The sequence below is a fragment of the Athene cunicularia genome (genome assembly GCF_003259725.1).
Source record: "Athene cunicularia isolate RWA chromosome 6 unlocalized genomic scaffold, athCun1 chr6_part1, whole genome shotgun sequence".
Taxonomy (NCBI): Eukaryota; Metazoa; Chordata; class Aves; order Strigiformes; family Strigidae; genus Athene; species Athene cunicularia.
In genome coordinates this window covers 12163820-12189471 of record NW_020799105.1, presented here as the reverse complement: position 1 = coordinate 12189471, position 25652 = coordinate 12163820, and the positions used below count along the sequence as shown (strand labels likewise).

The 25652-nt window shown below is 45.6% G+C and overlaps 1 protein-coding gene across 2 annotated transcripts in view; it reads right to left on the bottom strand.

Moving 5' to 3' along the window:
* The window catches only part of SUFU (SUFU negative regulator of hedgehog signaling), a 91987-nt gene that overhangs the window by 8702 nt on the left and 57633 nt on the right, over positions 1-25652 (bottom strand). For both annotated transcript variants that reach the window (XM_026851192.1, XM_026851193.1), the window contains exons 9-11: positions 16162-16296; positions 14552-14690; positions 1344-1412 (exon numbers count right to left, since the gene is read on the bottom strand). In XM_026851192.1, coding sequence (XP_026706993.1) covers positions 1344-1412; positions 14552-14690; positions 16162-16296 — 343 coding nt within the window. The remainder of the gene's footprint in view (positions 1-1343; positions 1413-14551; positions 14691-16161; positions 16297-25652) is intronic.

Here is a 25652-nt window from a genome sequence, read left to right as displayed (position 1 = left end):
ACACAGGTGGCTCTTCATGCAGCAGAAGTGGTTCGTTCTACCACATGGATATCACCAGCAACAGTCAGGGCTGCTGAGGAACGCCTTCAGTTGGCCCAAACCAGGATCCTGCGAGTTACAAATCCTTGGAGGAATCTGGATGCTGAAAGATCACATTTCATCTCAAGTATTTTCCTCTCTATAAACAGGAGTGGTTCCAAAGCAATCCTCTCGGAGAAGTCATCCTTTGCATTTGTTTGTTTTTCACTTTTTAATTTAGCGAAGTCCCAGTAACTCGGAACCAAACGCCCAGTTGCTGTGCCAGGAGCTGCCATGCTCACTGCCTCTGCCTCTCAGCGGAGAGCGAAGGAACATGAGCCGTCCAAAGCCTTAACTAAAGGGCCTTCAAACCAAAGTGCTCCTGGGCTTCCATGTCACTAGCAAAAATGAGCTTTGGATTAGGTTTAACTGGATAAAAGCTGGCCTGAAAGTCACTGCACAGCCAGCATCATGCTCCCCTCACTCACACAGTGAAGAACACCCTGGCATTAAATCAACTCTGGATTAAACAATTAGAGCCCTGAGATTTTCCTGGGGGGAGGGGAGCAGGGTGAGGGATGGGAGGGCTGTTCTACAAGCCAAGGAAAGTTTCTTTAGAGTCTGCAGGGAGCTGTAAAAAATGGGATTAAAAATATTACATGTCATTTCTGCCACTGCTCTTTGAAGTCAAGCAGAATATTTATATGGCATGCATGGGAGACAGGGTGTTAAATGTTCCCCAGGAAGAGATCACATGGCAGGGGGAAGTTTAGTACTGCACAGCAAAGCTTTATAAAGCTCCCTTGGCTGCTGCTATAACGCTTCCAAGCTGGTGATGTTCCTCTGCACACCGTGCAGGGGCAGCAGGTGAAGGCCAAGTAGCAGATGTGAAAAAGCTCCCCCCCTGCTTCCCAAACCCCAAAAAGGAGGCCCCCTACAACAGACTGTTCAGCAATAAATGTGCTGCCACTGCTTTCAGTCTTTCTGAAAGTGGGGAAGGTGATGTGCCTGGAGTTGCTGCCGAGGATACTATGCACTGCATGGAGGAAACTCTACCACCTGGCCCCAGGGGCTGTACCACTTTGGTTCAGGGCGCTCAGATACCACACTGGGAAAGATGCTGGCAGAAAGGAAATGCACAGTCTCCCTTAATACCCATCCTGCCCTCTATTTCTCTTGCAATCCCTTCTCTCAGTGCCTTAGTTCACAGCAGATGTGAAGGTTTAGCAAGGCCTCAAGCCTAGGGGAGGATCAAAGGCGAGCTGCAGGACAGGCTGAGCTCTCTGGGGCAGGACAGGGGAGATACGGGAATGATGGAGCCTTACTTCCTCTGGAGAATTCAGATCTTCTAAATCTTCCAGCATTCTCTCTACGAATTCTTCAGTCAATAGGATCTGCAAAGGAAATACAGTAGTTTTATGCCTTTACACTCCTAGTTTTAGCTAATTGCCAAGAAACAGAATGACTTCTGCAGAGAGCAGACTGTACCAGCTCACTCCTTCCCCTGTGCTCTTCTTTCCCGTAATACAAAGGTTTGAGGGCAAGGAGCTCCTAACTTTGCCTCCCACCCCAACCACTGAAAAAAATGTTAAAATTATACAGTAATCTTTTTTGACCCTCAATTATCTTCCTCAGTCTAAAATTAGAGGCTCGGCTTTCAACAGACAGAGTGGGGAAGGAAAAAAAGGGTCAAGATAACAACTGTTGGAGAGACAGTGGGAGACAGCCACTTTCATCCGATCCATTGAAGTTAAACTCACAGTTTAATCAGGAAACAGCAGCACAGGGAGAGCCTGAGACCCATACAGAGCTGGTGCTCTGGGCACAGGGAGGGCTCTGACCCGAGTGCTGCACATTGTTCAGATGAACCAGATGCTGGGTATGGGAAGTGCTCCCAGAGGCGCCTGCACCAGGCACCTCCACAGTGTTATTGCACATGCCCATCCCGTGTGCCTGTGCAGGGAAAGCTTTTGGCTCATCTCAAGGCCAGGCTGGCAAGCACAAAGCAGCCCATGAAAGCAGCTGCCAACAGGCCAAAATTCCCAGCTGAGGGCCATGACTCTGGCTCCATGGAGCCCCCAGGTCACACAAACCAGAGATACCAGGAGGAAAATCAGCCCCAGGAATTCAAGGGGATGAACTCAGACCCTCTTTAAAAAAGCACGTGATTTCCAAAAGCAAACATGTTCTGCCTCTCTTCACAACAGCCATAAAGGCCAGAGCTCCAGGCCGGCCAGCTGGCTTGGCACAGGAGCAGACACGGCAGTGCGGGACCAGGCAAACATCCCCACACCGTGAGGGGGCCTTGGAGCGGCATTCCTGGGAGTTAGGTTGCAGCAGTATCCAGCAGATTATTCCCATTTCAGCCTACAGGTTTGTTTCTTCCCACCTGCTCCTCCTTTCCTTCTTTTGCTTCACCCTTTCCTCTGTCTCTGGCATTGCTTTCCATCCTGAAGCAATCACCATCCTCATGCCCCTTTTTCTCACCCTTCCCTTTCCCTGTTCTCTGCAACCATGAGCTCCGTGCTCCCCCCAGAAAAGGGACTACTCCAGCACCAAACACTGATGGAGCTAAGTGCCCAGCCCCACCACTCTCCGCTGTCCCCTCCTGCTCACATCTGGAAGAGGTGCAGCCAGCCTGTCCCATTCAGAAAGCCACCTCCCACATCCACCAGCTCCTTGGTGACAGTAACAGTGGGGAGTGAGTGACTGCCAGGATGCCATGGGCTATTTGGCAAGTGGAAGCCTTTGGTCTACAGTTTGGTAACACACAGGCAGGGCTATTGGACAGAAAGGTAAGACTCTGGTCTTCCTTTCTTCCTTCGGTTATCAAGAGAAGAGATCTGAAAACACCAAATTCAGATCCAAGAGCTACCAGGTGTCTGCAGTTCTCTCCCCTTCAACCTTGTCACCCTGCTGCCATTACACACAAATTTCGCAGGGAATAAGGGAACTGCAACCTCCCCTCTCCACCACATTCCCCTCTTCACTTAGCTTCAACCTGCAGCAGGCTGCAGGCCAGGGTTTATGACCAAGCTGCTCAGCATGAATGCAGGCACCTCCATCAGGCCTTTCTGATCATACCTCGAGCCTGAAAAAACCCTGGTTCAGCTAGGAGCCAGGAGCTTGCTGCTTTGGACAGGACTCTGCAAGCTGGCACCAAGCTGCAGACTGGCAAGCTGAGAAACAGCTGAAACACGCAGTACCACCGCAAACTACTGCAGTCTCCTTGCAGGAGTCTGTAACTATTCTGCCTGTTGAACTGGAGACACTCGTTTGTTGACTGTTTGCAGGAAGAGGAAGCTGTCTGTCCGTGTTGGAGGCAGGAGGGCAACCTGATCGTTCAGCTCAGAAGGAGGAGCTGGGTGGGGAGCTGGGTCTCTGCATGGAGCAGATCAGTTTCTGCGGAGGTGCAGCCTGCAATGGGGTGAGGGAATGAAAACAATTTGGCAGACATCAAAATCTACAGAGCAGCCGGAAAAAGGAGGAGGAATTGGTATTCACAGCAATCAGGCAAGGAGGAAATGAATATTCAGCCATCCACGAATGAGCAAAAATGCCAGAGGTTGGGATGGGTGAGAGAGCAGGAATGAGGAGCCGCAGCTTTGGCAGGGGGACTAGAAGACAAGCGCAGCAGGAAGACCCCTGGGCGCTCCCAAGGTGCCAGAGGCAGGAGAGAAATGGGAACCATGTGTGCAAGGCAGCCAGCTGCTCTGAGGCTGGAGGAAAACAAGACAGGGTATGCAGGGGTAAACAGCAAAGGGTGCAGAGAGTGAAGGGGAGGACAGGTCAGGTCCTTGATAAGCCACAGACTCCCAGAGTAGGGACAAACCTATGTGGAGCACTGTGGCTAGCACTGACCTGGGGTACAACCCCCTGAGATGGCTGAGCCATCTCAGGGAATTTTGGTAATCCAGCTGAAAAAAAACCAAATTCCACTGATGCAGTGAGCTGAACTGGCTCCCTGAAGGGTCTGACAAGTGGGGTGGGACAGGCCACAGCTCGCAGATCAGCTGTCTTGTGGACTCCATTTGTTGAATCAAAGCAATGGCAGCCTGCTCTATGCAGCACAGTGAGAAAAGATCATAGTGCCATTCTGCAAGCCCTGCATAGACAGTTAACTTTGGTGGAGGGCAGGCATCACAGGCAGCAATGACAAACTGCTGCAGTGACGTTCACACAGTGTGTCACTCAGACCCTGTCCTTAACAGCCTGAGTCAGAGAAAACCACCCCAAAACCTACGACCCCATGCTGCTGGGGAGACCTGCTCTCCTTCCTGGAGAAGAAGGGTCTCCAAAGCACGGGTGTAAGCAAACGTACGAGCAGCCATGTCCCTTGGCACAGGAAACCGGTACTCTTGAGCTCTCCTGAGGATGCAGGGGGAAGGCATGTGTCCACAGCACACCAATTGCTAAAGAGGTGTTTGAAGCAAGAAGCACTGTCATCCTGGATTCACATCTAGACAAGATTTCTCCTCGTAGAAGTAGCCCAATCAAAACAGCTCAAGAGCATTAAGGCCTGTGCTCATAGATCAGACTGCCATCCTCACCTGCAATCAGCAAAACCACCTTTATGCTGGTGAGTGAGTCTTTGTTCCTACGGAGAAGGATGAGAATAAATCCAATCCCATCTCAGCTTCCCTCACTCACAATATTTCAGGTTTCCAGTTCTTGTAGCATGCCTGCTCCTGCACAGTATGATACCCCATTACATTAACACACACACGTTATATGTGCATGATATTAAAGGTGACATTCCCAGCAAATAAACATGACAGACTGCCATTGCTCTAGGCACCTAATTTAATTTCCTCTGGGATTTAAACCTTAGAAGCTCAAATTAAACAAATAGGCCCTGTTCACTTTATATTTCAGACTGAAGTCTAGAGATTTCCTCCGATGCTGTTAACTGATCTTATCAACAGGACACCGCACAGAGATCACAATGATGAAGCAGCTTATTCCCTTCCCAAAGGAAAACAGAGCTCTGCTGTTGTGCTGCAGCCATGGGAAAAGCCAACACAATGTGGAGGACAAACGAAGCTGTCCCATGCACGCTGAACAGGCCTTTTCTCCCATGAAATCCCTCGGCTGGTGCTGAGGAAGCAAAGGAGCTTTCCCGAGCGGCGGCGGGTGTCCTGGGTGCTGCAGTGGCCAGGCACTCGCAGCACTGTGTTTTCACAGCCCTGTGCAAACACTCCCGCCAGCCCAGCCTGCCGAAGCTGGTTACAGGGTGTAGCTCAGCCTTTGTAATGGCTGTTTGCAGTACGAACAGGGAACGGCCTTGCCAGCCAGCTGCGGATCTCCTTCAGTGCTGCACGGTCCTCTTGCACCAGGATCTCCCTGACCTGACCCAGAGAGGCCTGGACACATGCTATCCCATTACTAGCAGATCTAGATTCCATTTTCTGTGTGCTTTGTGGCTGTTAGTCATGCTACAGATGCTTGGAAAACGATGACTAGCCAAAAGATAAGTCCCTGTTTTCTATCACAGGTACCTACTGCAGAACTGAGGTCCGAAGTTTGGGTTCTCACTGCTTCACTAACAGCTGCATGTGTCCAGACATGTTATCAAATACCAGGCTAGGTTGTCTTATTCAGGTGGATGTGTTCAGGGAACACACGGGCTGCGTGCATGATGTCTCCCTCTCGTGGCAAGTCTCACCTGAGCTTGCTGAAACCTACTTCTTACCTACAGGGCTTACCTACAGGTCAAGTGAAGGAGCTTGTGTTGAAGCTTTCAGTGTTGCAGGTTTCATACCTGCAGATAGTTGAGAAACCTGTATCATGACCTGTTACTCGTTACGCGACTGCGAATGTATGAAAACAGGCGAGATTTAAAAATATACTCAAGGTCATGGGGCTCCAGACAAGTTCGGCTGACTTTGAAAGCAACTGGTGCTTAGTAAAACATTAAAGACTTTATAATCAGCTTATAGGTACCACCCCACAGTTAACACCCCATCTCTCGCTATAAGGTTCAACACTACCATGACAGCTTGAAATTCTCAGCTCAGGAAAGGCTGGTTGGGGCCAGAGGTCACACCAATGCTGAAAGCCTGGAACAACTGACAAGTCTTTGATCAAGGAAGACCCTCAGAAACTGAGCTAGGAAATGAGCTGCAGCTCTGTCCAACCTTAGGAAACATGCTTTGTCCAGGGCAAGACACAAGTGACTGGCCAAGTGACAATTAAGCAAGGGTGCTTTTATTAGTAATACCCAATTTTCTTGCCTACCTAGAAACAAACTAAACAATCTCACACTTTGCCCTAGTGCCCTGTTTGCATTAAACACTGCCACTTGCTTTTCTAGCAGCTTTGTCAAAGAAAGGAAGCCATATTTTATTAGTTCTGGACTTAGCACAGAGCAGGCTTGTATGGCTCAGCCAGAGGAGGTGGGGACACATTGCCAATAAACCCCTATGTAAACCATACCAACTCTTCTAAGAAACTGTTCATCCACCCAGGTGCTATGCCTAGAATGGGTGGTGCAGTTGTACCCTCAGCCACATGTCATCTGTTACATCTGCAAACATTCAACAACTTTTTGGAGCCCTTTGCCCTGAAAATGTTTCAGCTTAATTCCCATCAACAGCAGAGCAAAAAGTGAAGTTAAAGTGTGTCAGCATTTCCCACTGAAATGAAACATCACCAGTAAAACCCCCTGATGAATCATGCTTTGTGCCACGAGCGTCCCCCAGCCCAACTTTTTGCTCTCCCCTTGGCTTGGCCTTCTTTGCATTGCTTTGCTTTGACTGCAAAGTGGTTCAGGGCAGAGGCCTTGTCACTGCATCTTTCTACGTCACACCCAGCCCTGACACTATCTGAAGAGGCCACCTTGCTGCTTGAATCTACCACAGCTCTCATTACAGCCTCAAAGGTACCTGTATTGCAACAAATACCTTTGACGGGAAATTCCACTGTTGCTCTTCCAGGAGATTCACAATCCTCCTTGTAAAGGAAAAACATCCACTCACAGATGCCTCAGGAACTTCACATTGCTTCACACCACGATATTACAACCCCAGATGAGGAAGTATATGATGACACTGAAAGATTCTGACCTTGCAGAATCTCTCCATGACATTCCCAATTACAAGGCTGATCTCAGGGACCTGGGCTCCTCAGAGCCCAGCCTGACAAGATCCTTCTTGCAGACAGAGCTGCTTTCAGTGAACACATAAAGTTTGGCTGAGTTGGGGAGAAGGCTGACAAGGGAGCCAAGACAACAGGCAATACCAATTCTTTCAGAGTGAAAAAGCAAAGGAAGAACAGGCATTTCAGGGAATGCTCCAAGTGGGTGGATGAAAACCTACACAAAGTAGCCAAAATGCAGTTTGAGTAGCAAGGGAGGGGCATGAGGCGGCAGGATAGTCAGTTGGCTTAAGAAGGATGAAAGGACTTGACTCATCCAAACTAGCCTGGACAAAGTACTAGAGAACTGCTGCAGGAGAGCTGATATGGGGAGGACTGTAATGACCTAACGGGACATTTCTACCCTAGTCTAAGTTTCTCCCAGTGTCTCATTCAGCAGTGAGGAAGAACACAAAGGGATAATGCAGTTGAGGTCTTGGGGAGTGTTCAGGGAAGACAATAAACTTACTGAAAAAGCATCAGCTTAGATTTCCTAGACCTGCTCAAGAATTCGGGGGAAACCAACCAAAAGTTTCTGAACGTTTTTCTTGAGGTAGATGCATAAAACTGCTTTGGAGAAGAGCGGCTTGTAATTGTACACAACTTACACCCGTTTACGGGTGTCATCCTTAAACTCACCATGCTAGGTATAACACACCTATTCAAGTTTGAGGAGACCAAAAAATCAATCCCTATCTCTTCAAGAGAGAACTCGACCATAACTGTCGCTTGTAAGTGAGCATCTCAAGCATGAGAGTAGCTCTTTCAAATGTTGCTTTGAACCTCTGCTGCTGCCATTATGCCAATATACATAAATGATTTAACATGTGGTACAGCAGAGAGAAGAACCAGATGTGCTCATTTCCAGGGGAATGTCCTAATTCTACCGGAACAGAGTCATTCTCTTGTGCTCTCTGTCTCTGTGACTAATTCAGTGTTTTATATGATGTGGAACAACTCCAATTGGATGAGCTGAGGAAGAACCAAAATACCCTATAGCTGTAGTGCCCATAAAGCCAAGAAGTAGAAATAGAGGATCAAATAAAAAGAAAGGAACAAAACATGAGTTTCTCATACCCTACACAAGCATTTTATCCCTCAAACACTGATTAGAGAGGGCAAAACTTCTAACAACTCCAGCTTCATTCTGCAAAACTAGATTTTTTTTTTCTCTGCTGTTTTTTTTGAAGAAAACCTTCTATTTCTGGTTTAATTCAACACAAAAGGATTTTTTTTTTCAGCTTTTGGTCTCTTTAAGGCTTTTGTTTCAGTAAGAAAAACTGAAAATATTTAAAGACTGGGCTCAGTCTGATCTTCTTTCCCAGATTTTTCACTTAGGTTGCCAAACCAGAAGAATGGATCATCCCCCATGACCCTGCTCACAGTAATCGCCCCTCCCCCTGCCAGCATAGATAGCATATGTTGATAGCTCCTGAATGCTGGATGCTTCGCACAGCCTCCATGTACCTATCCTGCCTACAGGCACATTTAACATTTTCTGTGAGGTTTGACCTTGCTGTGCCCTAAGCCTCAACTTATTTTTCCATGCTGGATGCCTTTTTTTTTTTTTTTTAAGGTTTTTAGGGGAAAAGTAATCTGTTTATCTCAGAGAGGTATTTTGGAAAAAGTATTTTTTGACAGTACTAATCAATGCATATGATAATTCTGTTGCAAAGCACAAGAATTACCCCTTATGAGGAGGGTGATGAAGATTAATAAAAAATGCTCTAGAGGTCAAGCTAAGGTCTTTCTCCTGATCATCCAAATGCTTTGCACAGTCAGAGGCTTCTGAAAGTCACTGTTCATCTACAGCCTTTCAAAGACAGGCAGAAATATGTACTGAAGAGCCCTTCTTCATGGAGCATGTCTCAGCCCAAGGCAGCTCTGCCCCAAACACAGGGCAGAGGTAGCTAAGGAGTATTCTTCCCTCTGATCATTCCTCTGAGCAGTGATGGATTGCTATGGCACCAGGCACATCAGGACTAAAGGCAGGGAAACTCTCCAGTGCTCTCAGTGTTTCTGCTGGAAGTCAGGCCATGTGGAGGAGGAAGAGAAGGAATTTGCCAGCTTGAATGAAGGGGAGGAAAGGAAAGCAGAGACAGGCCAGGATGAGGGAAGATGGTGACACAGAAAAACAGGATGGAAGGCAGATCAGAGGCCAAAGCTGGAGGCGACACAAAGGGCAGGGAAACTGGAGGAGAACCCCATTTCCACAGCCTCATCATCCACATGCTGTCTGCTGGACACTGCAAACCTTCTGGCATGGGAGGTGAGCAAAGAGTGTCCTCCAGCAGCGGCTAGTGCAAGGGGTAATACCCCACCACTGCTGTGAGCTCCTCAGCTCACACCGAGACACAGACCTTGTGCTGAGAATTAGAGGGTGCCAACTACAAATGAACCATAGCCTCCATCTGTCTAACAGGATTTGTCCCAAAACTGAGTAAATTACCTGGGAAAAAAACCTCTATACTCAGAGACCAGTGACACTGGGCATATAAAACTTTGGAAATGGCTGCACAGAGATGTCTGCGCCATGCTAATTTGGCCCCAGCATATGTCTGCCTCACAAAACAAATCTGTAATCACAGGCTTGCCTGCAGTTTTTCTCCCACAAGACCTCTGCCCTGCTCAGTCCTCAGGATGGTTCTGCTCACTGAATGCAGCATTAGTCATCCTTTCTTTTCATTATCATTCAAGTTGCTTCCCCATTCCCTCCTACTCTCTTCCCCTTTATTTAGTATGCTCCATCCAACTACTGCCAGCATGGATTACACTGGAAGAACCTAATCTTACTGTCTTTACCACTCTCTCACAGCCTCTGACGTGCTCAGCCTCACATTTCTGCGAGGCAGGGAAGCGCTCCTCTCCGTGCAGCAGATGGGGGCGGGAGGCTAAAAGAAGCTAAGAGACTTAACAAAGTCACGGAGAAAATCTGCAAGAGCAGAGAACTGAACAGGGGTCTTGGACTCCCAGGCTGACCCCCTACCCCAGAGACATCCTTTCTCTCTCCTGACCTGCAAGAACAAATTTTAATCTCTTCCTGAAATTGTTTCTGGGGTTCATCTGTGGAGCTGGAATGCTTGGCAAGCGCTGACTTAATTTTCACAGGATGACTGGAAGAAGGTTTTCCTGAACAGACATGGGAAAATGATGAAAAGAAAATGGAATCTCAACGTCTACTTCTTGCAGGTGCCCATCTTAGGACTTGAAGGTCCCTGTTTTCCAGCCCACTCAGCCCTGCAGGGCACAGCGATATCTGCAGAGGAATTCCTCCTGCCACTGGGAACACAGATCAGACTTCAAGTCTTGAGCATAGTATCCAGAAAAAGAGGAACACAAACTCAGTTGCCTCATGAGAACATTTTAGCTTAAGACTCTGGAATAGCACTGAGAAAGAACAGAGTAGTAGAGGCAGGAACAGGATCCAGTTCTCTAGGGCAACCTTTAACAGGCTTCACCATAAGACTATTGTGACTTTTCTCCAACTACCTGCCTCATTCACTACACACCTTCTAATTTTAACAAACGAATGCAGTGGAAGTCCTATAGGTGAGAGTCTACTTTACTCCACACTCTTGATTCACCCCCCAAACATGCTGCATCTTTGTGCACTGAATGAGGCAAGCATTCTGTGTAAAAAAATATGTATGATCTTTCAATTAGATATAGTAATGAAATACACACGTGTAACAAGGGCAAGACTAAAGTGCAGAGATATTTCTTAAATTCTGTGTGCTAGATTTTGCAGTTAGAGGACTCTTTAACTATAGGTTTGTTTTTACTGCACTGTATCAGCTCATATGTCAGAGTCTGCAGCAGTATCTGATGCGTAACATGTACAGTGCACATGATCAAAGACTTGAGTGTCATCTTCTTCCCTAGAACAATGACTGCCTAAAGCACCAGGAGCAAAAATTATCTAAAGGTAGTGTTAAACAAACCTCATTCTCCCCTCTGGGAAGAGTAAGCAGTCCAGGTGAGCAAGGTAGGAGGGGAGAAATCTGCTTTGTGCTAGACGGGCAGAGAGCTCCACATAAAAGCAGAGGAGCTTTGCAGAAGCATGTCCTGACTCCCATCACTGGAGACTTAATGATGGTAATTCCCAAAGGATGATGCATGCTGACAGCATTTGACACAAACTACCCCAGGACAATATTAATATGTATTAAAGGCTCAGGCAACTTTATTGGGATGGGCTTGATCAGTAACACATTTCAACAGAGCGTCTCTATCATCTCCCAGAACACAAGTAAGGGAGGGAAGGAGAACACACACAACACCTCATCTTGCTTTGGGTAGGTTTTAGAGATAAACAAGGTTGATCTGTGATGAATTGCACGCTTGGCACAGCTCAGACATTGAACCAAGTACCTTGGACACTTCACCACAAATACAAACGTCACTGTGAGGCAGTTAATGTCAGAATCTGTCTGCATGATCAGCATCCTTAACCCTCCAACATGGGGCCACAGACCTCCTGCACAGCCTTTCTCTGTGCATCTGGAACATCTACACCTTGGAAAGGAGAGAAGGGGTGCTAAAGAGGAGGTGTGGGGGCTCCGCTGCCACAGCACTGGGGGAAGTGGGAGTGGAAGAAGGAACCATGGAAGCCTTTGATCATGTGCAATGTTAATGCAAGTGCTACACATCAGAGACTTTGCTACAGTAACTAGCACATAAACAGGAGTCTAGTGTTAACAAGGAGAACTTCTTGAATATGTTTGTACATTTCTGAGTCAAAGCAATTTCCCTACTCAACAATACATGACACAGTGGAAGAAGTACAGAAATAAACCAGCCTGACATGCTTAGACCTTTAATAGAATTTAGCTTCTTAGAACTAATTAAATGTTACTTAAATGAAAAAAAAAAATCATCCAAGTACTTGGGAAAGGTGCCAATTTGACAGCTCTGAAGAATGAAATAATCTAATCATCCCCAGAGCATGGGCAGCAGCAGGATAGGCTTCCTTTACTAACATGCCTCGAACGTGACCTGGAAAGACCGTTGATAGAAATGGGGTGTACAATCTCCATGATCTAATGACTCCTTGATTTTTCTGCTGAGACTGCTAAAACAGCTCCCGCCGAGTACCAGCTGGGGTGGTGATACGGACACCTGTCTGGTAGGAATGGTGGTGGGACCTGCCAAACTCCTGTCATCTGCTAACCCTCCACTGGAGCCCAGCGACTCTCAGCTCATTGCTCAGCCCGGGCAGCAGGGCCGGATAGACTGTGCAGCAGCTCTCCAGGCTGTCCCACCTTGGACACGCTCCACTCCAGCCCACAAGATGTAAACAGGAGGTACTGTGTTTAGTCTGCAGGTTTGGACTTTCATTGTACCAGAGCTCAGGCTCAAGGGGAGTCACTCTCTGGCTGATGCAGAGTTGAAGCCAGGATTTTCCAGGCTCTTATTCCTCCCTGAAGATAGGGAAAAAGTCCACAGGAGGAGATGCCTGCTGTCTCTCTTCCTCTCCATAGTCCCTCCATTTACTTGTCTTTGCAACAAGCCCCCCTTCGTTGCAGTGATCTGCTTTCAGCTGCCAACTCTCCTTGGAGCATATTGCTGTGCCTGGGGTCCCAAGCGAGGGAGGAGGAAAATCCTCTCTGGGCCTCGCTGTGAAAGCTCTGCGGGGCTTGCCAACTTGGACAGCCCAGGCTGCAAGGGACTAAACCAAACACAGCTCGCCTCCTTGGAAATTTTATGCACCACAACTTCTTTTACTTCTGAAGTAAAGCCACATGAACCTCCCTCCTCCACTCCCAACGCCACAAGGGACTGCTGAGCACAGATCGAGCCTCCCATTGCATATTAAGCCAAGAGCATCAGACACTCCCACATGTATCTCACACAATCGGGTGCTCCTCCTCTTGTCCCATGCTGCTTTTAGCCTCCCTTCCTCCCCTCCTTCGTTCTCATCACAGGATGGGGCAGGAGCCAGCAGCAGAGCTGGTCATGTCAGACAAAAAGATCCGATAAGTCGACCTTGTGTAGGAGACAACCGAGGGAACTTACTTCTCCCTACCCTGAGAATCCAGCAGTTCTTCACCTTTCCCTCCAACTACTCCAAAAAACTTCCATAATTTTCAGCACCAAAGTAACAGGCGTAGAAGCAACCAGGTTTATAAGGGTTAATATTGGTTACATGTTTGAATGGTGACCTAATTATTGCCATTCTTCACTGTTTAGAGGTTAACTGACTACTCTACACATCAATACATTTCAAGATGTGATGTAAATGCAAACAAACACTCTTATGTTTGGAGTTAACACAGTCACAAGATCCTGTGTATCATGTGTTGGCAAGCACAGGAACCAACAGCAAATGACCCACCCTTAAACTTGACCCTTTGCTGTTAATCATTACAGGAGCATTGCACTTTCCAGTCAGTACAATCAAAGCACGCAAGCTCTTTGAAAATTCCTACACACAAGATGATTCTAGCCAAGATCAGCTCCTTTACAAGTCGTACAGATTTCAAGGTATGATGTCCTCCAGACATATGAACACAGGCAGTGGAATGCCTTGAAAACAAGTCACTGGAAGGTTAACTGCAACACTGCAGTGCTAAAACAAACCCCTGCCTTCAAAACAGAAGGGAAGGCAGAAACACCAGAGTAACAGTGAAGGCAGAGACATACTGTATGCATATAGTCCCTCAGAGATGGGCTCTTCTGCATAAACACATTCCCCAAAGCTTTTTTATTTTTGCAATACGTTTATAACCATAAAGAAATTCAAGGTTAGAATGGTGCTATGCCATCCTATCATTAGTGCATCACTGCTCCATAGGGCTGACCTTCAACACCAAGCAGATGGGGAGTTTCCAAGGAAAATCTGTGATACAGAAAAAATCTGGGTGCAGAAAATGTGTGGGTGCTTCAAGCAAGCACAAGCTTTTGTCAAAGTTTCAATAGGAAAGAGATAAAACTGAAAGAAGCAGTGCTCTCTGTGCTGCTCTCCTGTTAGGGATGATGTAAAACTGAGATCTTGGCTATGAAGGATCACAGTCCCACAGCTTTCTAGCTCTTCCGCCCTGGCTCCATTCTTGTTTAGGTCATTCCACTCTGCCTCCCCAAATTCCTTTCTGGAAGAAATCAAGAGTAAATACAGCCTGTGAAGTGTTTGCTGCCTCCAGGAAATGGACATTACTGTATTCACAGATGATTTTTGAACTTTCCAGTCACTGCTTATCAATTTGAGCTCCATTAATATAAATAGTAACAGTTCACTCTTATTTTTTGAGTCCATAATTACCGAAAATATTATGCAAGAGCTATAAGATATGTTGCAGCAGAAAACACAGGTTTGTTGCACTTTTAAACCACATAAGCTCCTAGCAGGATCATTTTCAGGACCCAGTAAAGGAGGAATGGGGGAAAAAGGAAGGAGGCTCACTTGTAACCAAGGTCCATGTGCTGCATAGGGGTGCTCTTCTGTAGCAAAGGCTCCTTCTACTCCTGTTGATACAAATGTGATTGCTGTATCCCCTGTAATACTTTTATATGTAAAGTGCCGTCCATGTAAGAGCCTTCCCCTGGGGAATAAAATACATGTATGTGAATTGAAAGGGTGCGAGCAGCATTCGACAGAATAATGAAGATATATCACTATAGCTTCTGCCATCAACATGGGAAAGCATTTTTAAGGCAGCCACTATTAATTTTTCAGGAATGACTTGCTCCACAAAGCAGGTCACAAGCCTCCTTGTGAGGTAAGGAGTTCCTCTTTATTTCTCCCCCTTAATCTCCGGGCCTTGTTACAAAACTAGAATACATCTAAACCCCACTGCATGACGATCCCCATGATGAGGTGCTGAAGTATGTAAGGGCAGGGGACTGCCAGTCTTTCAGTGAGATGAAAACTGCATTAGAGAATCCAGACACCACATGATGTGGGAATACGAAGATGCATTTCTAAGCAGGCTCAGTGGTGGGACCAAACTTAACTACCATGACAATAACTAATAATCCATTGTCCTGACAAAAATAACCTGTATTAACTTAAGCAAATGCCTAGAAAATATACACATACATGACCATCTATGGTATCACTTCCCTTTTTTTCATTCAATGCTTTGCACAGGGAAAATTATGACTCTGGTATTTAGGCTCAGAGCATGTGTGACATGCATGCATGGCTTCCAACATGCAAGGGGGAAAACTTCAGGTAAGATATATAGCATCTAACAGAGTCACAGTTGTTTGATGAATTACTGCTAGTCAGCTGAGCTGTGGTAACTGATCAGGACAGACTGTTCACGCGTTTGTGATGCAAAATAAAATATGTTCATGTTAACTATCCCATTGGTTTCTCAACAGGCACAGGCGAGTGTGCACCTGCTCCTGCTAACTCTGATATTACAGACATGTAACTCATTAAGCTAAAGTAACCCAATCATCTGCAATCATTTGTCTCTACCCCACCGTTCGTCTTTATGTTAAGGATTGCATTTGCCACAGGTATTTTTTAAAATAGTTCTGACTGAAATTGTGGAAACCTAGAAAAGTCACTTACAGTGGCATGCACAGCTTGAGCCTTCAAAGGACAACGTGTAGAGTATGCACAAACTGTTTTGTTCCTTCAATCATGTGAGAGACACAAATTGTCTAAAAACCACACTTGCATGCATAAACTGACTGCAAACAGTCTTTGCACAACCACTTGTGTCTGAGTCCATAAGCCAAAATTAAAGTCAGAGTTTTCTTTGACAGAATACAGTAAAGCATCCCTTCTTTATCACAGCATTAGACTAATAAAAAAATCCCTGTACTAACCCTGTCCTATTTCAGCACTCTAAATACACTGTAGGATATAAAAAGAATGAGAAACAATCTTACCACGATGAACACACATGCAAAGAATCATCTGTTTCTAATGTGTTCTGGCAAAATATCTCAGCTCTAGCCTTTAAAGACCCATTGCATGCATGTCTGTATGGTGAAACAATGCCACAAGGCAAAAGTGGCATGTTAGCGCAAGCTGAGGAGGAGGATGGCTTCACTCACCTTAGACAGAGGGGAATGAGCGCTCCGGACTCCTGGTTAAATTTCAGGTGTACACTCTCCAGCTGTCTCGTGCGGATTAGCTCATGAGGAATGATAGCTGCTGAGCTCTCGCTTTCTAAACTGTCCTTACGGCTTCTAAGAGACAAAATGCACATATTTAGGATCCCAGTGCTGTGTGCTATTTCTGCTGTTTCAGAGCGATTGTGAGAATATTGAAGGACATAGGAGTAAACTGTTACAAAGACACATCTGAGTCTCCATCACCCCTACAGAGACAGAGCCTCTGTCAGACGACCAGACCCAGCATGCACCTCTTCACCTTGAGTTGATGACCTAGAATCTGAATTAGTGCACACACATCCCTTCCCAGCATACAAGAAATAAAAATTTCTGGAAGGAACTGGAGCAAAACTACTCTCCAAAACCCCAAACCACTATAAAATGGCTTGAAAGAATTACCAGGTGTGCCCTCCTTCCCACTTCTGCTTTTTCTTCAGGATGTTTTAGGCAGTGGCCTGCAGGAAAGAGTTGTCCAGTCCCTTGCGCCCTTGTTCAAATATCTTTGAGGTCTGAGGTATCCCTACAATTGTCTCCAAATCACCTCTTTGCACAGTTCAACCAAAAGGTTTTGAGAATGCTCCGCTTCCACCAGCGGAGTGTACACAAGTGTAACAGCCAAAAGATGGACTCTACATGCAACGAATAGGACATCTGCAGATTGTTTTCCTTTGTAAGTGGGATTGCTTTAAAACAATTCAGCTTTGCTTTCTTATTCATTTCTGTAAGACCAGCATATTGTGAAGCTACGACTAAAGGTTATGTTGTTACATGATTATGAACTTTGGCAGACATAATCCTCTAGATAATCAAACAGTATATCTCAAAATACTTGACCATAAACGCTTTATGTGAGCAAAGAGCATCAGTGTGATCCCTTACTTGATAGTCCAGAACAAAGAATGAAGGGGGGGTGTGGGGTGTGTTACAATTTTTGCAGACGACATGGACTGACATGATATGTCTGATATGTGATTTATACCTGGTGTGCTACACAAACATAACAGAGGTATGACTTTGTTAAGATAATTTTCTATCCAGAATCACCAGAGGAGAGGGACAGGGCAAGCAGGAGGGAACTGAGAGATGCAACGTTGCAATGTGGCTCCACCGTGCCAGACAGACCAAAAGACAAACAAGGCTATCAGGCTGTGGCTGTATTTGGGAATACTGTTACAAGAAGTCTGGATCCTTCCTCCACCCAAGTGGAGCCACCTTTAATGTACATCTGGAAATGATTGTAAAGAAACAGCTTGACCCTCATAAGCTGACTTAGATCACACATCTACTTGATTTTACATTTGGGTGCTGTCCCAAAATTACTCCCATCCACCACACACATAGTAATACAGTTCAGTGTGGCTTCCAGAGCAGATCAGCCTATTGCTTCTGCCAGGTCACCTAGTCCGAAGGGAGCCTTCACCCAGGCTGCTGAGCTGCCCACTCTGAAATGAGGACAGGGGCTAAACTCTGATAATCTCACAGTGCCTTCCTGCAAATACTCTGCGTGGCCAGGTCAGAGAAAAAAAAAAAAAAAAAAAAATCAGGGCAGCTCAGCTCCCTGCAAGATAAAAACTGTAAAACACATCCCATGTTTTGCCTTAGCAACACAAAAAAGCAGTAATGGACCCAGCAAGGACACAACAGGTCAGGATACAGGGGTGGGCTGATGGACTGACAGCAGAGTGCAAGTCTGGTAGGTTAACCCTGGAAGCAAAGACACAACATGCTTTGTAGTCTATAGGTGGCACTTGTTTAATCTACTTCAGCAAACATTTTACAGCTCTTTGTAGGTGGGGTCTTCAAAGAGGGAATGGCCAGCATTTCGTAGGCTGATTACCTGAGAAGTGCAGTTACAGTTGATTAATGATCAATTGACCTTAAGCTAAGCTTTGCCTCAACTTCCTTATCAGATCTTATATACACAGTGAGCTGTGGGAAAGTCAGCCTGTGGTCTACCCCTTCCAATCATTCATTTATCAATCCCTACCAAAGGGCCAGCCATTAGCAACGCATGATTTTCAAGCAGGCCATAAGCTTGCACTTGTTAAATGCAGTTCCAGAGTTTATGCACCCTGGAGCAGATCAGGAGTTTTACAGCAATGTGATTGCTACAGACAAGAGACTGTGCCCTTCTCACCTGGACTGCCTAAGCGTGCCGGACATGTCCCATAACACAGCCTCCCAGGCAATTGCTGCTGTAGGTTCATGCTTCGGAAGGACAGACTGACGCAGGACACTTCCCCATACCTCTGGACTCCAAATCCCCTGAGCTGAAGGTGGGTTTTTAGGCTTCTACCATGCTAGCCAGTAAAGCTGCTAGCACAATCGGGCCACAGTCCGGAGAAGAAACAGCCTCCGGTTGTTAATGCAATAATAGGAATGACGACAATATTCTGGAGGCAAGGGGCAAAGCTTTCTAAGTCTTATTAAAACCAGCAAATGCTGTTTGTCATTACATGCTCAAGAGAAGATGTTGACTAATGTATAACTATCAAACGGAACTGTCATGACTTTAAGGCTGTCAATAATTATGACTTCACATTAATAAGTAACCAGCCCTTCTGTCAAAAAGGTGAAGGAGTGAAGCAAAATGGTAGTTATTACTTTGAATGACATGAAATTATTAATCTTTTCCACAAAACTTTTCCAAAATAGTCACAGTCTCTGTATTACTTGTTTCACTTTAGTGGAGCTCACACAATTTCATCTATTTAAAGCTAAGGGCGAAACTTCAATAGCAGAAATCAAATAACCTTCTATCTAAGCTATACCCTCCTAAACAGAGTTGTGTGTTGTGGACTGCATGTAACACATCAAGAGGCCACAGCGCCATCACTTTCAGACTCTGGAACATGTCACATGACACAAGGACTTGGCAAGACCCATTAAAATTCTCTCTTTGGGAATAGAAATCATTGTGCTGACCCTTTCAAAGGGTGATGCCCCAGATGAAGGGTCAGCAGGACTTCTAGGTTTGTTGTTAAAAAGAAGTTCATGTCATAACACAGATTGCCATCCACAGCTTGTAGTTTTCAGCCTCAAAAGAAAATGTAGAAAAAGTTTGCTTTCTAACACTAACATCCCTGGTTTTACGACTGTCAGTTACCCGTAAGCCTTTGCTTCCTCCACCCCATCACCAAATAAATCAGCAGCAAAAGCCTGTGGAGTTTTACTTGTTATGACTAAGATCTAGCTGACTATCACGTAAAATGTTGCAAACTTTGTCTATTCCAGATTTAATACTTCATCCAACCCACACAAAAAAATTCATGTTTCTCAGTGTCCAGAAAAAACAAGTCTGCAAAAGCCAGGGCTGCTGCATTAGGAAAGGCAGTAGATTTAAATGGAAGCAGCATGCCGGAAATGCCCCACTTTAAGGACTGCACATCTCGTGTTTTGTGAAACTGGAGGGGAGTTGGAGGAGATTAAAGCACATTTCCCTCTGATTGGGAGCTTGTGGGAGGTGTAAACGTGGGCAGTTGTCAGATTAATTCTTTAGATGATTACATTCTTTTTGTTTCTTTAAAGCTGTTTGTAGTTGGGTTTGATGTCTCCTGTTCTGGGCAAGTGTATTTCTGCAGTTACCAAGGTGACTTTAGCTGACTTTCAACTATTTTTTCCAGCTTCGGTTTCTACCAGTAGTCTGCTTCTGGGTGGAGGAGAAAGGGAGGAAATGATATTTGTTGTTTTTTTTTTTTTTTCTTATTTTTAAATCTCATAAATACTGATTAATTTTTTTTTTTTTTTTTTGAGAGAGAGAGAGAGAGAGAGAGAGAGAGGAGTAGTCAAACCATTGCAAAGGTGTCCTATGTGGCCTGCAAGTTCCCCAGATCTCTGTCAACAGGGAGAAGAGGCATGAGGAGACTACACGTCCCAGCGTGCTGTGCTCCTCGTCGATGTGAGCAGCCACACGCTGGAACCTGTAGCCTCCCAGGGGCTCTCTCTGTATTAAAGATGAGGGTGACTGCAACCTGATTAATTTTATGCCAATTAGCAGCAGCCCGTGGGGATCCTGGAAGATCGCCAATGCAATCACTGGGTTGCACAAAGTTTGGATGTCCCCTCCTTATAAGTCATTCTCAAGCAACCCCACTGGCTGTTATTTTATGGGATTCAGGAATAACCAGGTTGATCGGATTAAGAAATGTTTATTTATTCTTGCATTTGTGTTTTGCTTTATGATCAGAGCACTTGATCTCGTGGATCTGTCACGGAAGGAGGTCTCAGTTCCCTTCCAAGCTCTGTTGCTGACACGGAGCATAATTTTGCTGCATTTCCAAGATACCCTCCCAGGTACCGAAATCACAAACGACATGCTGCTGGAAGCTGGCCACGACAGGGACTCCTTGTAGGAGTGGGTGCCCACTGCATCACTAACCTGAGTTACAGTCACTGCTCCCTGCTTCCTCGGTACAAAACCCAGCACCATGAGTTTAGCAAATACAAACTATTAGTGCAAGCTTACACAGCTGGGAGAGAAAGGCTGAACAACTTCTCCCCCCTGCCCCCTTTTTTTTTTTTTTTTTATTCCTCCTTTCTTCCCTTCCCAACTGTGGCTATTTCAAACCTCCTCACTCCTTAATGAAGATATGGTCAAAGATCACTTAAGCACCAGCAATCTTTCAGTGTCTTTCCCACAGCTTCCCCTGAAGGGCAAACCAGCAGTTGTGGGAAAGAGCCCTAAGCATCTTGGCAAACAGAGTTACGGCGCACGTCACAGACACACAGAGGCAAGTGCAGAAACGTAGAGGACATGGTTACACAGCTTCTGCTGTGGTCACACCAAGGCAAGACTAGTTCAAGCGCTCAGGCCTGGGTGCTCACCATCCTGGTTAAACTGGACAGTGAAGATGTTCTGTGTGCATTTCCTGGCACAGAAGGGCTCCAAGGACAATGCCAGTAGCAACAATCTTCTTGCCACTCACATATCCCTTTGGAAAGCTGTATAATAACTACTATCTGTGCTTGCAGGGGTAAGGGTGTTCCAGACCTGCAGCTGAACTGGGATCGAGAGATTTAGGCTGTGCCACTGGCACTCCACAGACTCATGGGCAAAGTCAAACAACTCTTTTATGCTTCAGGTTCCCCGTCTGTAAAACTGAGACATTTTTCCACATAGGGGTGTTGCAAGGATTAAGTCAATGTTTGCAAAGCACTTTTGGATTCTTAGATGGGGAAAGCTATGCAGAAGTGCAAATTATTAGCACGGTGACTGTTCTGTACTTCTACTGACACTGGTTTTCCAGACATTTGCTTTTCTCGTTCGCAGGCTTGTCACCCAGCACTCAGTCTCATACTGAGAGACACTCCCTAAAGTATATCGCCTCCCCCCATTCAGCATTCCTTACTCAAGCAAGACACCACTGAATGGCATCTCGATGAGAGAGCATGCCTAAATAAGCAGGACTGGATTGGAAACTTACTGCTTAGTGGTTGCAGAATCAGAAAGTCTAGCCAGAACTAGACAGTTTCAGAGAATGCTGAAATGCTCCCCTTTATGTAGAAGCTTGACTCCAAGAACTGAACACAGGAAACCAGCTACACAGACAGCAGCTCCCCTCCGCCCAAGTAAAGCGGCAATCAAAACCCAGTGCAACTGGGAGAAGCAAAGTGCAGACTCGCCTTGAAGCAAATCCTACATCTTGATATTACCGTCAGAGCTTCCTCAAAAATGCTGCTCAGATGGAGCTTGTTAATGTGCATTAACCCAATGCTGCTCACTGAAAGGAGAAATCAGCATGCCCTATTTACCAGGCCAGAGGAACTACATGGGCAGTGGACTACAGTCCTGCAAGTGGTGCCACTGTTACTCACGTGCTCCAAACCAGGCACATGGTTTGGGGTTATCCCAGGAGGACTTCTGGAGTGATACAACTCCTCCCTCTTTCCACAATGGAAGGGCAATAACCTGAGATGCTCAGGGTGCAGTGCACCACAAGGTCACAGCCAGGACAGTCCTGCCAGCCCCACCTGCCAGAGGGTTGTTCCCTGCTCTGTTTGCCAGGAACCTGCCTTCATTTCCCTGCACAGCTGGAAACTGTTCAGGGCTGGATGGAATTAGCACATGGGCACAGAGCTACCATATGTTCAGGTTTCCCTAGACTCAACCTGTCTTTCTGCCTGGAAATTGAATGCAGATGGGATTTGAGGTCTCTGCGGCACTGTCTGTGGGTCCCTGGACAAATGATCACAGTGCATGAAGGGAACAGCGCACGTACAGTTATCTGGGAAAACCCAGACAGAAATATGGGAATCAGGCGTGTTCAACCACACCACTTTATCCTTCTTGAGAAGGGGGAGAGCAATAAACAGTAGAGAGATGCTGGTAAAACCTTGCGTTTTGTCAAAGTAACACAGCCTTGGGAGACCTTCTTCCACCACTCAAGCCTCACCTTCAGACACTGGGGATGTGCATGGACAATACTTGAATCCTGGCACAACATAATCTAGCAATTACTGATAATTTTAGCCTCAACATGTGTAGTAATGCAGCATGCTAGCTCTAGGTTTCCACTCCATGCCTCTGCTGACTGGAGCAGTAGAACAGTCTGAGTCAGCCAAGGGGCAGAAAAACATCACTTTCAGCAACACTACACGATCAAGGGGACCCTTGAGGGGTGGAAAAGGTCAAAAATTCCCCTATCCCAGCCCTGGCTCTCACTGCAACTGTGGCAAATTAACTCCTCTGTCCTCGTCTGTAAAGTGGAGATACTACTCACCTACTTCACTTCACAGCAGAGCACAGAACTAATTGTCAGGGACAATTAAAGACTCGGCCCCAGAACTTAATACATCAAGAAATAAAATACCAAATGAAGTAAGACTCCACAAGTGTCACTGAACTTTGACATATGGAGCTTCCAGCCTACTGAGGTTGTAACAGCAGCAGCGTTTATTCTTACATCTAAACATTCCCTATAGGTAACAGCTTGTGGTACCCAACAAGAGTGAATCTGTATGGTTCAGGAGAATGAAAGCCTGGCCTTTCTTGTCTGTCTGAGCAGCACCTACTAAGTTGATGGTTCCTAAGAAATAAATAATGTGCCACTGTAAAGTACATTTGTATTCATACAAGCCTCATTCTTCCAAGCGGTAATCAAGAGTATTATGTTACCTATGGTTGAAATGATTAGTGATGTTTCCAAAGATTAATTTACATGTTCTTTTGTTTAATGCATATGAACTGATTTAATGGCTGCTTATGAACTGAGCTAACAGTCATTTTGAGAAACAGATGTCCAATGCAGTTTTAAGCATTAAGAGTGCTTTTATTCATATCCTTAGGAGAAAAAGGGCTACACAGTCTACAGTAATAACACTAATGAATCAAAGTACTACAGCTGCCCAACAGGGTTTTGACAGAAACCAGCTTTTTCTCAAAGGAACTTTTTTTTTTAAAAGGACTCCAGGACAGTGAACAACGGGTAATATGCATGCTTAACATGTAAGTATGTGCTTTGCTGGAGCCAGAACACTGAATCAAACCCTATCTACAACCAGATAATGTGAGGCTTTTGCATAAGTGCTGAAAACTGTATCTACACAAAGACAGGGAAATCTGTATGGAATCTGGATCCTCCACATTTTATACAAATAGATATTTGAAAGTTTGAGTGTTTCTGACACTATTTTGTCATACTGAATGCAGAACAGGTTGTCTGCTTTAAACCCTGATAGATTATTGTGTGTGGGTGGCAGGGTTAGGATAAAAGAAAGGAAAAAAGCTACTAGCAAAGCAGTTGGTGGCTTCAAATCTATCATAAATAAACAGCACATTCCTCTTCTTCACAAAGTCATTAGAGTCCGTGTCAGGCTTTAACATCCTAACATCAGCTGGGTGCAAATTTGATGGCCTGGGGTTCTGCAGTGCTCCCTATGGAAAGTAGATTTGGGGCATTTGCCATGCCCCAACGGAGCGTTTCTGTCAAGTTCCTGAGGAGCCTCTAATGCACCAGTTATTCACAGGACCCTTGCAATGAACCACGGGTTTGATATTTTATGGTCTGGTGTGTATAGTGCAGGATATTATTACACACAAGCCTGCTTCCCATAAGCCAGCACCTTGTAATCATTAATGTATTTATCCTTGTGGTGCCTCAAGAAGATGACACTGTTGTTAGTCCCATTTTATAGATTCAGAACTGAAGCTCAATAGCTAAATTACTTGCCTTTGATTTACAGTGAAGGACAGACCTGAGTCCCATCCCTACCAGGCCTAAGCAAGGATTGCACCAGGACCAGATCTATGCGCAGAGCTGTCCTTCATCTCAGGTGCTTCTAAGTCTTATGAAATTACTGTATCTACACTGGGGTTTGTGCCTTTTGTGTCTCAGCCTTTTCCAGTGCAGGTATCTGTGGGGAACATGGATGCAGATTTATTACTACATGCAACTGATGAATTCCTAAGTTACATCCCTCTGCAGCAGCTGGAGACGAGAGTCTCCAGATCATGCTCATGTTCTTAACAGCACGTTGAACAACTTTGTTCAAACATGTAAGACATGCTGAGACAGTGTATTAAGAAAGGCTGAGACCTAGTAAGATCTTCCTCTTCTGCTTCATCTATACCACACTGTGCTGGAAAATATGTTGACTGATAAGTTTTGCCCACAGTAAGGGTAATCATCAGGTCTGATTTAAGCACTAGTTAGTTAGAGGTTGTAAGTAAACGCTGCGTTCCAGCACAAAACCACCCCTCTCAGTATGGTCAATGCATTGAACAAGTCTCGTTGTATCCGCTACATGAATTGCAGAAAAAAAGCCACTGCACAAGTAGAATAAGACCTTTTCCAAACTCCTAGTAGTCAGTAAGACAGAGGAAGAAAGTATTAGGACACACTGCTGTTTTAAGTTGAGGAGATCTCCTCTATTCTTCCGATACTAACTATCATCAGAGTAACCACTGACAAGACACACAGCTGATAGCTCTTTCCTTAACTGAATTGCTGTTATGGAGAAACAGGCTAGCAATCAGTTTCCATAGTGGTAACCACAGACCTCAGAAATGTATTGATCTTCCAGGAGGCAAATGCTGGGAGCCACCATTCCTACCACTCAGGCTTCAGGTAGGGTGAGTGCACAGCTGCTACAGGTAAGAGAGATTTGCAAAGAGCACTGTCACAGATATGAGGCTCTGCATTTGACCTGCCTTCCTCTCTGTCTCAGAACAGTTAAAAACCCAGGTAAATATTTGTGTGCTTCATCTTAGACCTCTCCTAACCTTTCACCACTCTGTCTTGTGTGTATCTGTTTATCTTACCCTGAATAACGTAAAGCTTTCTTATCTAAGCAACAACTGCCTCCCAGCATTAAGGCTTACACATCAGTTGCCTCCCTGACCTGATGCACACCCTAAATGTTTCTGGTTGTCCCCAAGGACTCTGAACTCAGAGCTTTTACTGGGCATGCAGATTCATGCAGGAGCCCAGCAT